The sequence below is a fragment of the Drosophila bipectinata genome, chromosome 3R, assembly GCF_030179905.1.
Source record: "Drosophila bipectinata strain 14024-0381.07 chromosome 3R, DbipHiC1v2, whole genome shotgun sequence".
Classification (NCBI taxonomy): domain Eukaryota; kingdom Metazoa; phylum Arthropoda; class Insecta; order Diptera; family Drosophilidae; genus Drosophila; species Drosophila bipectinata.
In genome coordinates, this window is record NC_091739.1 from 11,975,216 (window position 1) to 11,990,082 (window position 14,867).

Consider the following 14,867-nt stretch of genomic DNA (forward strand, 5'->3'; position numbering starts at 1 on the left):
GTTAATGCTATCTTTACTGCCCTCATGCCAATTAATTTTTATTTTTTCACCTGTATACAAAAAAAAATAAAAACAACAAATACCACAATTGTTGGCCAAGCTTCCACATGCCAATGATAAAGCTCATTGAATCAATTCAGAGCAGAAAACTACAACAAAGACAATAATAATCAGCATATGCAGCTACCAACAGTCATTGGCGTTTGACAAGGACATAAATGTGAGAGAAGTGGGGAGGGGGGAGAGGGTCCTTGGCAGGATAAGACTAAAACAAAGCAATACGTATGCATTGCTGGAAAAGTTTGGCATTTCTTTTTTTACTCTCGAGATATCTGCTTTCCTCGCCTCACTTCTTATCGGTGGCTGTCATAAAAGTGTGGAACATTTTCAGCTACGTCATCATCAGCAACAATGATGCGGAAAAGGTTCTAGGTGGCAGGATGAGGAAGGACATCCACCCATATACATCCGCCCCTCTACCCTCATATCTTGTCAAGTTTTTTTGGGGGTTTGGGTTGGGAAATTTTTAGAGTCTATAATCTTCAAATAATGGAAAAACTTTTGCTGTTAAGCAAAAGGAATGCCAAAGCTTAGATTTGTCTTTTATTTGCTGCTCTTCCTTTTTTCTTTGTTTCTTATTTTTGTGCCCCTGCCCCCGCAATGCCAGGAGTTTTGATATTTCCTGTTGTGTTGTCCTTGTATGGGTGCGAGAGTTTTCCATGCAGTTGACAACCCTGGCATATATGTAGCTGTGTGTGTGTGTGCTGCTCACTCGATTTTCAATTTATTTCGTTTGGTGTGTGGTAGTTTCAATTTTTTCCTCTGGATTTTCTTTCGTTCATTTCTATTTTTTTTTTTTTGCTCTTGCTTTTGCTTCTTTGAACGAAAACTTCATCAACTGTTTTGCTTCTACCTGTGGCTTAAAGTCTTCCAGCCAACACCGCAATGGGTATACACCTCCCAATGGGTAGCCACCTCCCCACCTCTGCCCCTTGAGCAATCAGCCAACATTTTTTCCCAAGCATTTTTTTCTCTTTTGAATTTTTTTTGTATTTTTGCTGCAAATTAAGTTTATGTCACAGCGAGAGGGAGCCAAAGCATTTATGCCTTTGTGGCAAGTTAATTTCAATTTTATTGCCATTTGATTGAGATTTGAATGGAAGCAAGGCATTGGCAAGGTGTCGCCATTAAACCATTGGCAAGTGGCATTGGCCCTTAGCCATGGCTGATTAATTTCTCACATTTCGCCGAAAAGAAATAAATCAATTGAAAACTCGACCACACAAATGTCAACTGCAAAACACAGGTTCAAAATTTTAAATGGACTCGGAGTTTTTATGTTTAGTGAGGGTTTTTCCAATAAATGTCAAATTGAGATGGCATAGTGTATATTAATAAAATAATCCATTATTGAAAAAAAGTTTTTATATTTATATTTTTAATATTTTCACCTGCCTGCCCTAAAATGCTCCCATCTCTATAAGCCATAAAAATCCAGCCCAAAAATAAGTTCAACTTTGAGCCTCACAATTCCCCAGCTTTTCACAAAAAAAAATCAGAAGAGTAATAAAAATGAAGAAAAATGTATACAAATTCCCAACAAAAAATAATGTTTTTTTCGAAGAATCCGAGGTCAATTGCACCAATTCAAAATTCTAAAGAGGCTAAAAACCGGGAGTCTGAGTATAATTTCAGGTCATGGAACATCAAGAGGGTTTCAAAGGTCGAAGGTCAGTAAAAGAGGCTACTTAAAGCTATTTGGCGTCAGCTACCAGTTTTTTTGAATACGAGTAACATTTAATGTAATTTAAGTAAAATATAAAAAGTATGCCAGTATTTATTTGGTTTAAGATACATAGTTCTAACAAGGCAGATATTTTTGAAATTTTTTTAAGCACACAACAAATTCTCAGAGCAATTTCGGCAAGAAAACCCCCAGATTAAAAAATAGAAAACTCTACAAAATGGTGGATGACTGCACTCCTAGTATTTTTATGATTCCGCCCTTTGACCTCCTGGAGGAGTTGATACAGTCGGCCGGGCTGAAGGCCACTGATATTGGCCGCTTCATAGCCATTGTTCTGACCTTGATAGCAATGAGCTATGTCCTGCTCTTTGCGGTTCGCTTCCTAGTGGCTATTACTGTGCCCACTTTGATTGTGGTTGGATTCCTTCTGATATTACGCATAATTACCTTCATCGAGGTGGCAGAAGGATTCAAGGAGCTAAACGGAGTGCTTAACTTTAGCTTGATTGTTATAAAAGATCTGCTTCGCGAATCAATTGTAAAGTCTCTTGACGACAACGTTTCTAAGGACCTGTGAAGATACTTTCTTATTTTACACGGCTAACTTTTCATCAATCACTTTTGTGAGTTTTATATCTGGAGATTAAATTGGTAATATAATTATGTATAAGATATTTTCAAAATTAACATTATTAAAATTAATAAAATCTAAAGAAAAATATGATGTAAGCTGTTTTTTTAACAACTGTCAGTCATTAAATAAAGTGATAATTTAATCCACTTAAAATACGGAAACCAGACATAAGCCACAGGAATCCGGTAAAAGCAATTTCAAGTTTGGCTCATCCACTCTGTCAGAGTCAGAGTTCACTTGCCGCCGAAATATTTCCATTCGGCCGCAAAAATGTCAAAAGCCCAAACAACAACCATTGGCCATTTCCCGAATTTTCACATTTGTGTGCTGGCCTTAATTTACCATTGCTGGTCGCCAATAAGCCAACAATAAATGCACTCTTCTTCCCAAATAAAAACCAAATTAAATTTCCCCAAAAGGTCTCGGTCGAGTGAGTTGGAAGCAAAAGATAAAAAAACTGAAAATGCAATTTGTGTTTTCCTGGGTGTCGGCGAAAAAACCAAATCGTCGTTTTTGCATCACTTGGCTGCAATTTTATTGGCCTTGGCCATCTCGGTTTTCAGGATTCTGGTTGACACACACGTCTTCCTCTCCAGCGACACCCCGCCCCCAGCGTCCATCCATCTGCGGTAAGTTCTGTTTGAGATTGCACCTGCATGCATATCGGTTGCAGGCCCAGTTCTTTTTCCGGCTCCTGGCTCCCGAACCCGGCCTGGTTGCATATTCATATGCCACCCATTGTTGCCAGGCACTTGATGCGGGCGAGCTGATTTTTATGTGGCTGACCAAGCAGCGGGCATGGACCAGGTTTCGTTCGTTTGGCCATTTTCTGTTTGGTTTTTATGGTCTCGACGATGGAAACAAAAAAGAACCATGGTTAAAATCGAGTCAATTATGGTTCAGATTAGGCGACAGGTGAATGCTCTATTTTTTCATCCGTAACAGGTCAATGGTTATAAGAATGGAAAACATAAAAGTTCAATGATATATTTTAACATTTAATCTCAATTATCAATTGAGAACATATCCTTATATAACCAAAATCCTTCCACCATTAAACATACTCTTCCTGAAAAATAGAGAAATGTTACTCCCGCTCCGTTAGCGACATATCATGGATGGATGATAGGCTGATGGCGGACGGCGAACGACGGATGGGGTATGGCGGCTGGCAGGAGCTAAGGAGAGGTCCTGACTGTGTGTGCGTGTGTCACTTTTAAAATATGCGCATTTTTGCAAATGACATTTCAGTCGCACCGCACTATCACTAATTGATATCATATGATGGAATTTATGCACAGACACCAGCCGACCGACCAGCAAATGGCAGACGAACTGCAAAGGACTTGCAGCCCTCGTCCTTCTGGGCCGTCCGGCAGATCGGTAATCGGTGCTTTTCATGACTGTTGGAATGGCGGAGTCCTGGTGGCGACGCAGAAATTGTCGGGTTCATTTTTACCCTTTGTTGTTTTTATTATAGGTAGTTTTTGCTGTTGTCGGTCGATTGCCGTTTCGCTTTTTGCGGTTTGTCGACGCGTCAGGACCGTCATGCGCCCCTGTCCGATATCCTCTAGCCGTTGTCGGATGTCCTGTCCGAGGTCCACTGTCCTCGGTCCGTTGTCCTGTCCGTTGTCTGGTGCCTGAGGTTGGCCGCTCTGCGGCGCTGAGACTGCGGCCCGATCATTCATTTGTCAAGTTGTCAGGACACTGTTCGGCAGCGGTCTCGGGCAGGAATGCTGCCGTTGACATCAAGTGCGCCATTTAGATTTCACAGCTGGCCATTTTGGGTTTATGTTCCTAGTGTTTCGTTTCCTAAAGCAATTGAATAAACAAAGAATTATTCATATTGTATTGAGGGATTTTTTCACAGTAGTAGGTATTGCTTTATTAGTATTTGAATACCGGAAACGCTACAGACAACCAAATCCTTGTTAAATTTTTGTAAATATCTGAAAATGGAAAATAGCAGTGTTCCCAGGAACTTTACCAATCCAATCGCCAAACTTCTGGACGACTTCCTACAATCAACGCCACTTGTAAATGGAGATATGTGTCGTATCATAGCTACAATATTTGTTATGGTATTATGTTTCTACACTATACTCTTTGTGGCAAGAATAATGGTGGCCATAGCCCTTCCCACCTTCATAGTGGTGGGGTTCCTTCTCTTCTACCGCTTTGTCACCTTCACCGAAGTGAAAGAAGGTCTCAGGGAGATGCCGAAAATCGTAGCTTTGCTAGCAAACTTCACCGGTGACATATTAAATGAAGACCTCCTAAAATAGAAGCTCTCGATACACTGCTAAAGTTGTGTAGTTTTACATGATTTAAATTTTGTTAATCGATTAAAATACTTTCGTATCCAATTTGAATAAACATCAAAAATCTCTTAACGTAAGAGTCCCACTGCAGTGCCGCGTATCGATACCAACTTCCCCATCACCATTTCAGGAAGGACATTTAAAAGGCCTAAACAGCAGACAATGAGTGGGGCAGGAACAGATTCCGATAGAGATACGGGACACAGACTGCAAGCCAGACAGAATCCATGTTTATGTCCTGGCCCTGGCAGCCAAAATGGCAAAATGCAAACCCGTTTTGCATTCCCGCTTACCACGAATACCCACTATTTCCACACCCTCTTTTGAAATAGTTTGCTTTCCGTTCGCCTGACTATGCGACTGTGTGGGCCAAGTTTTGTCTGCTTGTTTTCACCATTGACCGTGACGATGCTCGTATCGCCGGCACGGATGCGAACTTTGTTGCTATTTTACCAACTATTCCCCCGCCGGGCTTACTCCGGACTCCAACTGACGGAGAAACGTGCGTTGTCTGCTACCTGACGGTTGACTTTCTTCCTCTAATGAAATGCGGTTACAAATGCAATTTTACATTTTTCACAAAAAAGCATTTTATCTGTCGACGCCAGGCCCAGTCCGAAAACGCAGACTCCAAACTCCGGGCTTTGACTCTGAAGTTGGCTACACAATAAAAAATACATGAGTTTTTCATAAATTATATAAAAATTAAGCAATGAGGAACTGTCATATTTTAATTAGCTTAAAAGTCAAGATTTTTATTAATTAATATAAACACAATGAGCTCAAACTAGAACACTATATTAGTTTATTTCATTTATTTATTTATTGGAATAAATTCTTTGATATTTTTTTGTTATTGATATATTTCTAAAACCAATAAATAAATTCAATTGAAGCACATAAATTTATGCAATCTAACACCTCAGTCATCACTTGCAGATGTGAATTGTTTTATTTGAAATTATTTTCACAGCATCTTGAAATAAATATAAATTTTCTAGATAAAAAAAAACGATATATTTTTTTTTGTTCCTGTACAGGAAAATGGCAGTAGTCCGTGCACGTGACATCCATGTGTCTATCTGGTCTCCTCCGTTCTCCCCCGATGTATGGGAATTTCCTCCATTGTGTTTGTGTTTCGAGCATGTTCCTGTTCGGGCTAGTGTCCCCAAGCTCCACCCTTGGACCTCCACTTCAATAGACACCTTTTCCACCCACCCACCAACCAGTCGTCAGCTTGTTTGCACCTTGTCGAAATTAGTGTTTGTACCGAAATGAACACGATTTGTTTGACCAGCAGGTGTTGAAAATACACTGTCCTCCGTTGGTCGAGTCGGTTTCCAGACCCATTCCCGCCCTGCGTTTGCCCCTTTTTTTCTGGGCCACCCATGAGCTTTGCTTTGCCATGTCATACGCGGCGTATGGGTAATGTTTTTCAAATTGTTGCGGTCAGTTTCAGAGACATTTGGTCGAAATTGCTCTGTTTTGTTTCGGTTTTTATGCTGGCAGCGGTTGCCGGTGATTGTCGAGCAATTTTATAAACATAATGGACACCTTGTTATTCGTTTGTACATTTCACATGTGACTACTGAGCTTGGCCCCAAAGGCGTTGAAGCCCGAGCCCTTTTGAAACAATATTTACATTGCCAGAAATAATTTAATTTAAATGTGCTCTCGAAAAATGCTTTGAAATTCAAAAAGTCAATTTCATATTTTGCAAATAACTTCACAATCTTCACAATCTGATTCACTTTGTCGCATTTTTGTGCACTTGTGCAAGTAAAGAGGAGAAACCCCTTTCAGAGGTAAAATATTAATGTGCAACATCATTTTTCCATTGCAATTTTTCATGGCCAACGAACATCAAAATGCTGAAGTGCGGCCAAAATATGTCAGACTGAAAATCAAAATGGCAGACAGCACTGACAAATAAACAGTCACTCAGCCAGACGGATGGAAGAATGCGCCAGATGGAAGGACCTTCCAGGAGGAATAAGTGCAGAAAAAGGAGAAAAAGCCGGCAACTGCCGGTGATTGCAGTTGGGTTCGTCGTTTCAATGCCAAATGTCTGAAGGTAAGTAAGTGCAGCCTAGGCCTGTCAGCCATCAAAATGAGAATGGTATTCGGCTGGCAGAGGTGGCTGGAGACAAGACTACCCATCCCTTTGTAGAATCACTCACTTCCCCGGCAAACTCATTAACAAGTTGGCACATAAAAGCCCAACAACTGCGGCGGTGAACGAAAGAAGTCAATGCCTTGGCGACAAGCTGCCGCATCAGCAGCCGCAACTAATGGCTGCCAGACTTGTGTCGGTTTTAGGAGTTCAGTCTTCCCCTCTGTCAATCCACACTACCCACAGATCCACAGACTTACCAAAGTTCTTTTTCGGCAAGGCCAAGGCAAATACTTGGCGGCTGCTCTGTGCAAGTTTTATTAAAAGCCAACAGTCGGCGACATCCTGCAAGCGGTTGGCCCAAGCCGAGGACTTCTGGGAAGGGAGGGAGGACACGGCTTGATAAATACAGCCAAAATTATTATGGCCCAAAGTACAGACGAGACTCGCATGGAAATACAAAGCTCATATGTATATAATTTTAGACTACATTCCACTCCTAAATCCAACTAATTTTGGTTTTATTTGCAAATATATTTTTTTTATTTTTATATTTTAAACAAATAAGTTCCTTTAGCCATGAAGTACTTTACTTGCAATCCAAAAGCAACTGCCGCGAAAATTATGGCTCACATGTGTTGCCAGTCGCAAACTACTCATTGGAACTGCGGATTTCTGGGGCGACTCCAGACGGAGGAAGTCGCATCTTCAGTTTTCGTTTGCCAAGATGGAGTTCCCAGTCGAAATTATCGCCAAATAAATATCCTACGGGTGTGAGGCTGGCCGAAACTATCTCCGTTTCTCCACTATATATTCAAGTGGTTCTCGCAGCAGGAATCGCGGGTGAAGTAGCACCGACAATGGCCGGTGGGGCAGCAACATGATCGCAAGATGGTGGAGCTATAGGGAAACACGATTATTTTCCATTGGCCACCCATCTCGAGGCACTCGTAGTGGTAGCCCCGTTTGAACAGAACCATGGACTTTTTGTCCAAGAAGTACGGCATAATCTCCAACAGGCAGGCATCCATGCAGTTGACAAAAAAATGGGTGCACTTGACAAAGGGCGCTAGTCTATAGATGTCCTTGACGCCCTCGTCGAAAAAGTAAATGGCATCAAATTTCGGGGTCTCGAATGCGAAAATCTCCGCCACATCATCCATGGTGTTGAACGAGTGCAATGTGGTGACTCCCGAAGCGCCGCTGGGAAAATACAGATGGGTGATCGTATCGGTAACCAAAATGGGACTGGCACAAGGTGGGGCATCAGCCTCATCGGCCAGCACATAGCTGACGGGGTGAGGACCGTGTTTCAAGGCCGCGAGAGATCGCTCGAAGTTCGGATGGTTGGCCACGTGGGGCTTCACCTGCCGGAAGCGACTTCTCACCCGGCCAATGAAATCCTCCCGTATGCAGCTCTGAACCGCCACCGTGGCCATTGGAAATGGTTGAAACGGTTCGTGCATGGCCTCCGCCAAGCAGTAAGCCGCCGTATTCAGATCTCCGTTCTTGGTAACACACATGAACCTCGCTCCGGGCCAGTATTTCTTCGGTTTCATATCGTGCCTCTAATAAGTGATAACAAAATTAGGTTATATAGATTCCAGAATATAAAGATTAATACTGGCCATTCTGGGTCCTCGCTTGTTGCACCTTAGATTGTGAACCATGTCGTAAGACACAAAGTTAGATTTTCTTTCACACATGATTATCACAGAAAATTTGTTGGATTATTTTATTTTTCTTATTATTGAATAATAAAATGCTTAGCTATATAGAAATTTTAATCTTTTTTAAATTTATTTATTTTTACTTATCAAAGACTTTTATTTCAACGTTTACAAGTCCCTGAATATCTCACAAATTGAGAAATGCAAAGTTGTGGGAAATTAACTTCCCAGAAGGGGAGCTCCAATATTTTTGGCTGACTGAGTCTAGTCTCTCTTCACATACCCACTTATGGCGGAAAGTTAATGGAACACAAGAAAAGTCAAAATTTCCATGGAATAAAGCAGAATTCTCTCACACAACTAGCGAAAACAAATCAAGCGAAAAGTAAGCCCGGCGAGAGAAAAAAATAACATTCTGTCGCGATAAGAAACTTTCTCAGACTTGCAGCAAGGACTAACAAAGACAGACAAAGATGGAGCGAATCGGGTGAAAGAGATGGTGATAGGGAGCTTGCAAGGATACGGAGACAGCCAGGACAATGCTAATGCCGTTCGCTCAAGTGCCATCAGTGCAGGCCTTGTAGTGTCATATAAAGTCTAAACAAAGGTAATAAATAAGTTGGCTTATACTTTTTATACACTTGCCAAAGAAATTTTTACCTTAATGTAGATTTTTATATTTATTATTAGTTTTTGAAGGGAATGGAATTTAAAAATGCTTTTTATAGATATGTATCCACACACTTATAAATTTTATAAAAGTATTTAAAAGTCTTTTTGGCCACATATTTTTTATGCATTTTGATTTTGCCTTTATGGACTCAACAGTGCTTAGCTCCAAGGCCCATAAAATCAAAAAACTCATCTCTGGGACAATTGCGACCGGCAATAAAGAAGATTTATAAAACAACAAAGCCAACTTTACATCGAAATGCACAATTATTTCAGTGAATTTTATCTCCAGTCAAAGGCCGATAAAAAAGGAAAAACAAATAAACCTGTAATATTCAACTGAATACAATGAAAATTAAATTAGTAATTTGTTTTGCGGTTGATTTGTTTGCAGACTGAAAATTCGGTAGTAGGTTGTCACTTACATGTACAGTGAATACCAGAAATATGGTCTGAAAAAGAAACATATTTTAAATAATAAAAAATCAGGGGAAACACTTATAAAAATTGTTTTAAATAAAAGTAGTTTTTTAAAAACTATGTTGGTCAAGCGTTTCGAGTGAATGCTGTGGGAGGCGTTTCTAACTGAAAGACCCCGACACGCTGACAAAAATTAACTAAAACATCAGTCGCAGCTAGTCAACTACCATGGTCCATTCAATTATTCATTTTGCATGCAGTTTCAAATTTGAATTTCATTTATGCAACGTTTTAATTAAATTTTTTGCTTCTTTTCCATTCCTAACCGCACTCACACCCCCAAAGGCACAGCACCCAGGCACAGTATACGCGTGTGTAGCAACGACAGCAGCTGCCGCTTAAAGCCACAAAAATTACGCATACGCACTGTATAGATTAAATTAAAAAAGTTGACAAAACGGCAGCAGCATCGGAGGAAAAAGTTGTGTGACTTTTTGGATTTTGGTTTCCACATTCGGAAATTCAATTTGGATTTTATTTGAGTCGTTGAGTGCGCACAAAATTAGGTGTAATTTGAAAAATGCTTCACAATATGGCAGACACACTGATTGGAAATTGTTATTCGCCAAACAGAGCGAGGTCTACATTTTCAGATAAGAGTTGGGTTACATTTTTTTGTTGAAGATTAAAAAAAAACATTTGTTAAATGTTTTTATAACATAACCCGTGTTCAGGTCCTTGGAGTAACTTCATAGGCATGAGCCTAAACACGAGCCGTGTTTTCTTGGCAGGGACCTAAGGGAGAAAGGACGTATTGTTATTATATATTTACGTTTTTGTGAGTGCATTAATAATATGAAAATTATTAAATAACACCCTTTAACTCGTGAAAAGAGCTGCTGTTTAACTCACAATATAGAAATAAAGTCTAGAAATAATCACTAGAAATAAATAAAATCACTATATAGATTTTTTTGTAAATCAAATCATGGCGTTCACAGTTTTAATGTTAACAGTTTTTTAATAAGATAAAATTTTTTTTAGCATTAAATGCCATACTATTTATTGACTTTTCATTAAGCATTTCAAATGAAAGCTGAAAAAGCTGAATTTTTTAGTGTTGCTATAGTTTTTTATATAAAATATTAAAAAGCACAACCATCAAAAGCATTTTTTGGAGTACAGATACCAATTTTCGTGATGGTTTCCCGCCGTGCATTGCATGATACGGGCAGGCACTTATGGCGAGGCACTCGGATTTGGCTGAGAGTTGCGCCAAATAAAGTATGAAAGTGCTTGAGCCGAGTATTAAACGCAATGAAAATCCTCCGGTCCTCTTGGCCAACCGCCTCTCCAGCCTCTCGAAATGGGCATGGTTGGTATTCGGGAATCGGGATTCGGTAGTCGGGAACCGGGAAGTGCAAATAACTGTTGCCAAACATTTTCAACGAAAAATGTTCGCATTGCATACATTTTTGGTGGGGCAGCCGGTGGCCGAAGAAGGAGCAGGAGCAGGAGGATTTGGCGGAGTGCTGGAGTGCAGTGGCAGGATCCTGGATGCAGGAAGCTTGCCTCGCCTGCTTGTAGCAATGCATGCAAACAAGATTTAACGATAAAATTTTAATTAGTGCATAAATGGGCGCCTGATTGTGTGGGCGTGGTCGCATAGAGAGCAAGACATGACGGCCATATATGTTCGACTTTGGCAGAAACACGGCCCAGAGACCCTACAGCCAGACACATTGCGGCTTTGGCACTATACTGTTTTTATTTGGCATGGTTGTAGGGGCAGGTTGTTCGAGTAGGGTGACAGGATTTTACTCCCTGGCACTGCCTGGCAGAAATTAAGAAATTTTGTGTCTCTGGCATGGCGTGGCATGTGCCGTGTGTTTGTATTGCCATCGATGCGTAACTTTGGGCTGCAAGTCTGCCACGCCGATAAGCGTTTATTTCAAAATTTCTGTGGAAATTTAAAATCAAGAGGATGCATTTAAAGGACACTTTTAGGGTCTGTTACTGTGTAACTATTAAGAGGCATCCACAAACATATTTCAAAATTAATTTTATTTCAAGAAAGTAAGCAAAAATATTTGCGTATTTGTGTTTATATTGGACTCACTGGCCCAGAAAACACTATTAAAGGAGAATGAGGGTGAGGAAAATCATGTCGACGGCTTTTCACCTCAGGGCAAAAAATATATACTATACGTGTAATACATATACATAGTTTAGACGATGAGGCGTAACAGACCGCCAGGTAGTAACTTTATTCAATATTGTTAGATGGCTCCCTGCCTGTCTGTTTTTATTTACCTCAAGTCCTGCCTTTTTCCAGCGTGTTGCCTTTTTTCCTCCTTATTTTTGCTATTACTCGCCTCTGTTTTTTTACAACTCACCTCGATAGCTGCCCGACATGCACTTTGCATACATTTTGCTTTTACGATCTGACGCTGCGTTTAAATATTTAGTAGATAGCTAGTAGTAAGCTATGGCCTGTTCGGATACACTTCCATATGTGAGACTGTATATGGGGGTGTGTAGAAAGAACTGTGATGTGCGTGAGGTTGTTAAAAATTTATTAAAATAACCAAAGGCATGACAAGGCATCGAACATCTCAAGAGATGAGACACCAAGATGAAAAGACATACACATAGTTTGCAAAAAAAAATACACATAGTTTGCAAAAAAAAATTGAATAAAAAGATAAATAAAAAATATTTTTTATAGGAAAATAATGTTCTGGTAGTACTTATTTAAAAAATTCTCATTTTAAATCTCAAAATAGTTATTATTTTTAAATGATTACTAAATGATTAACTGGAGTTTTCATAATAATAATAAATCTATTAAATAAAAAAAACTATTTCCAATATATACCCTTTAATAAATCACATTCAAATCACGGTTAACTTTTCCTGACATCTCTAATCAATTGCGTCAAAAATGCTCTCCGGCTTTCGCACACATCCGATATTCAGATGACTGACTAAAATACAAAATTTATGTTTTAATTAAAATATGTAAATGCGCCAAATCGTGTGGAGGTTCACCCACAAAATCCCCACGTATGTAGCTACGTAGGGGGAAAAACATTTCACACATTCACCAATAATGCAATTGCCACAAAAATGAAGAGCAGCTCTCGCCGCCGATGGGAGCTCTAAACAAATTTGAAAAAGCTGGGTTTTGGTGGAAATTTTTGGACCGCCAAACAATTTTGTTATTTGCCTCTAATTGGAAACAACAGTTGTCTGATTTCTTTCCATATACATATGTATCTTTTGGCAAACTGACTAACGAATTGATATTGGTCAGCGAAAGTGTTGGTCACAGAATACTATGGATATTAAACCTAAAAGAAGTATATGTTTTTGGCGAAATAATCTGCTAAAGTTGAAGCACATTCTGCTTGTTGACCCCTGACCGGAGAACCCAATTTGAAATCGTTAAAGTTCAGTGCCCCATTATTATGCATGCTTCAGTGGCATTCAACATTTGTGTGCTAAACCCGAAACTCAAGCAGCACCACCATCATCGTCCCCATCATGACCAATAAATTCGCCAAGATGTCCATTTTTATTTATTTTCGCATTTCTAGTGTTTAGTTTACGCTTGAGAAAATCGCCATTTTCTCAACTTCATTTTGAGGAAATATTTTTATATGCAACTGCAGGCAACATGTGCCCCAGGATCCAAGGATGAAGCCCAAAGTCCAGGCCTTTCTATACAGAAAAAAAATGAATAAAAAGAAAAACCCAAAGTATAAATAAATCGAAGGAGCGAAAGGGAGAAGTAAACTCAACTCAAGTCGACTCTGTCATTGCCATTTCAATTTCCGTTTGAATTTTGCACTTCATTTCGCAAGTTCGAAATTTTCTTGGGAAAAATCCAGTCCGAAAAGCAAAAAAAATAAACCCAAGCCGGAGAACAGAAGGCAATGCAAATACTAAAGTGTATAAACAACACAAAACGAGCAGGCGACACTCAGCGTGAAGGAGAAGATGACAATAAATTGTCGCAGAGGAAAGGCCATGGAACGACAAAAAAAAAAGAAATTGTAAAAACGAACAGCTCTCCATGATAATGATGGAAAATCATGGGCCCGGGCGAGAGACAATTGCACGTAACAGAAACAGTGACTGTTTTCTTCCAACAGCCACCCCGGCCCAGGCCACGACCAAGCCTGTCAGGATCCCGACATCATCCATTGCCTGCTGTTTATTTGTTTGACAAATAACGAGCCAAGCCCATAATGAAGGAGGTGCAAATGATGTTGGCATTGTTTATTCGACTGCGAAATGTAATAGGCGCCTTCAAGGAGCAGGAACCAGGACCCAGTACCCAAGACCCAGCACCAAGCCATCAAGCTGGGCGGGGTCTTGACTCCCAGATTTCCATTCCACATCGTTCCTTTACTTTACGTTTTTTATGGCTGATTTGACGGGAAACGGAAACGCGGAATTGCAAAAGCGCAATAAAGTGTAGAATAAACAAAGGCGCGCTCGACGAATGAGTCCAAAAACCAGCCAGCAGATGGAAATAGATATATAGGTATGTATGTGGAGGATGTAGAAAGGACAGCAAATATGCTTCAACTTGAAAGTAAATTTGTTTGCCTGGCTGTTGCCGTTTGTTTTATTTTAGGCGGCAAACAGATTGTTGTTCATCTTTTATCTGCACTTTTATATTCAATTTGTTTCGGTTTCCGTTTTTGGGTTTAGTGAGCGGTACTTGCGGCTGCAAAGTTAAGGAAGTTCTGGTAGGCATTATGCTTTATGGCCGAATAGATCCCCCCACCTTAATATTAAAGTTGTTCAAATTCAAACTGACAATATGCATCCTAGATTGTTTTTGTTTTGCACTTATTTTTCCATTTGATGGCGTACGAATTTCCCATGGAATAACAAAAATTCCTGACTCACGTCTATCACCGATACACACAGTACGGGTGTGCGTGTTGGCCATTATGCTGTGTCAGCAAGGCAGAGGAAAAATACTCTCGTATCCCAAAGAATTGCACACACTCGTTGCCCAGGAAAGGCGCCCGGATTGACGCATGCATATCTCGCTTGAGGCTGCCTGCATATTTATGATTCGGGTGCGTCTTATAAATAAAGCAAATGGCAAAATGGAAATGCAACAGCAGCACATCTCCACTGTGGAACTGTGTCAACAATGCGTGCCAGAAGGCTGCCACACAAGAGCATCTCTCACCCTCAGCAGGCTAGAACCTCTCCAGGTTACTTTATGGCTTTCGGTAAATGATTTTCAAAGGTTTTTATGGTAAGT

General features: G+C 40.2%; 2 protein-coding genes and 1 long non-coding RNA gene across 4 annotated transcripts; 2 read left to right on the forward strand and 1 right to left on the reverse strand.

The window, feature by feature from the left end:
• The first annotated feature begins 4,255 nt into the window (after window positions 1-4,255).
• On the forward strand, window positions 4,256-4,790 carry LOC122321604 (uncharacterized). The gene has a single exon (XM_043212226.2). The coding sequence runs from the start codon at window positions 4,337-4,339 to the stop codon at window positions 4,664-4,666; it is 330 nt and encodes a 109-aa protein (XP_043068161.1). The 5' UTR covers window positions 4,256-4,336; the 3' UTR covers window positions 4,667-4,790.
• A 2,584-nt stretch (window positions 4,791-7,374) lies between these two features.
• Window positions 7,375-8,647, reverse strand: LOC108129410 (uncharacterized). The gene is made up of 2 exons (XM_017247391.3): window positions 8,444-8,647; window positions 7,375-8,383 (listed from the first exon to the last, which is right to left on the reverse strand). The coding sequence occupies exons 1-2, from the start codon at window positions 8,519-8,521 to the stop codon at window positions 7,622-7,624; spliced, it is 840 nt and encodes a 279-aa protein (XP_017102880.1). The 5' UTR covers window positions 8,522-8,647; the 3' UTR covers window positions 7,375-7,621.
• On the forward strand, window positions 8,635-9,598 carry LOC138926710 (uncharacterized). 2 transcript variants are annotated; one of them, XR_011443324.1, is made up of 3 exons: window positions 8,635-8,870; window positions 8,914-9,092; window positions 9,314-9,598. It is a non-coding gene; the product is annotated as an uncharacterized lncRNA (long non-coding RNA). The 2 variants fall into 2 exon arrangements; XR_011443323.1 differs by having other exon boundaries at window positions 8,640-8,870; window positions 8,926-9,092.
• Window positions 9,599-14,867: the final 5,269 nt, after the last annotated feature.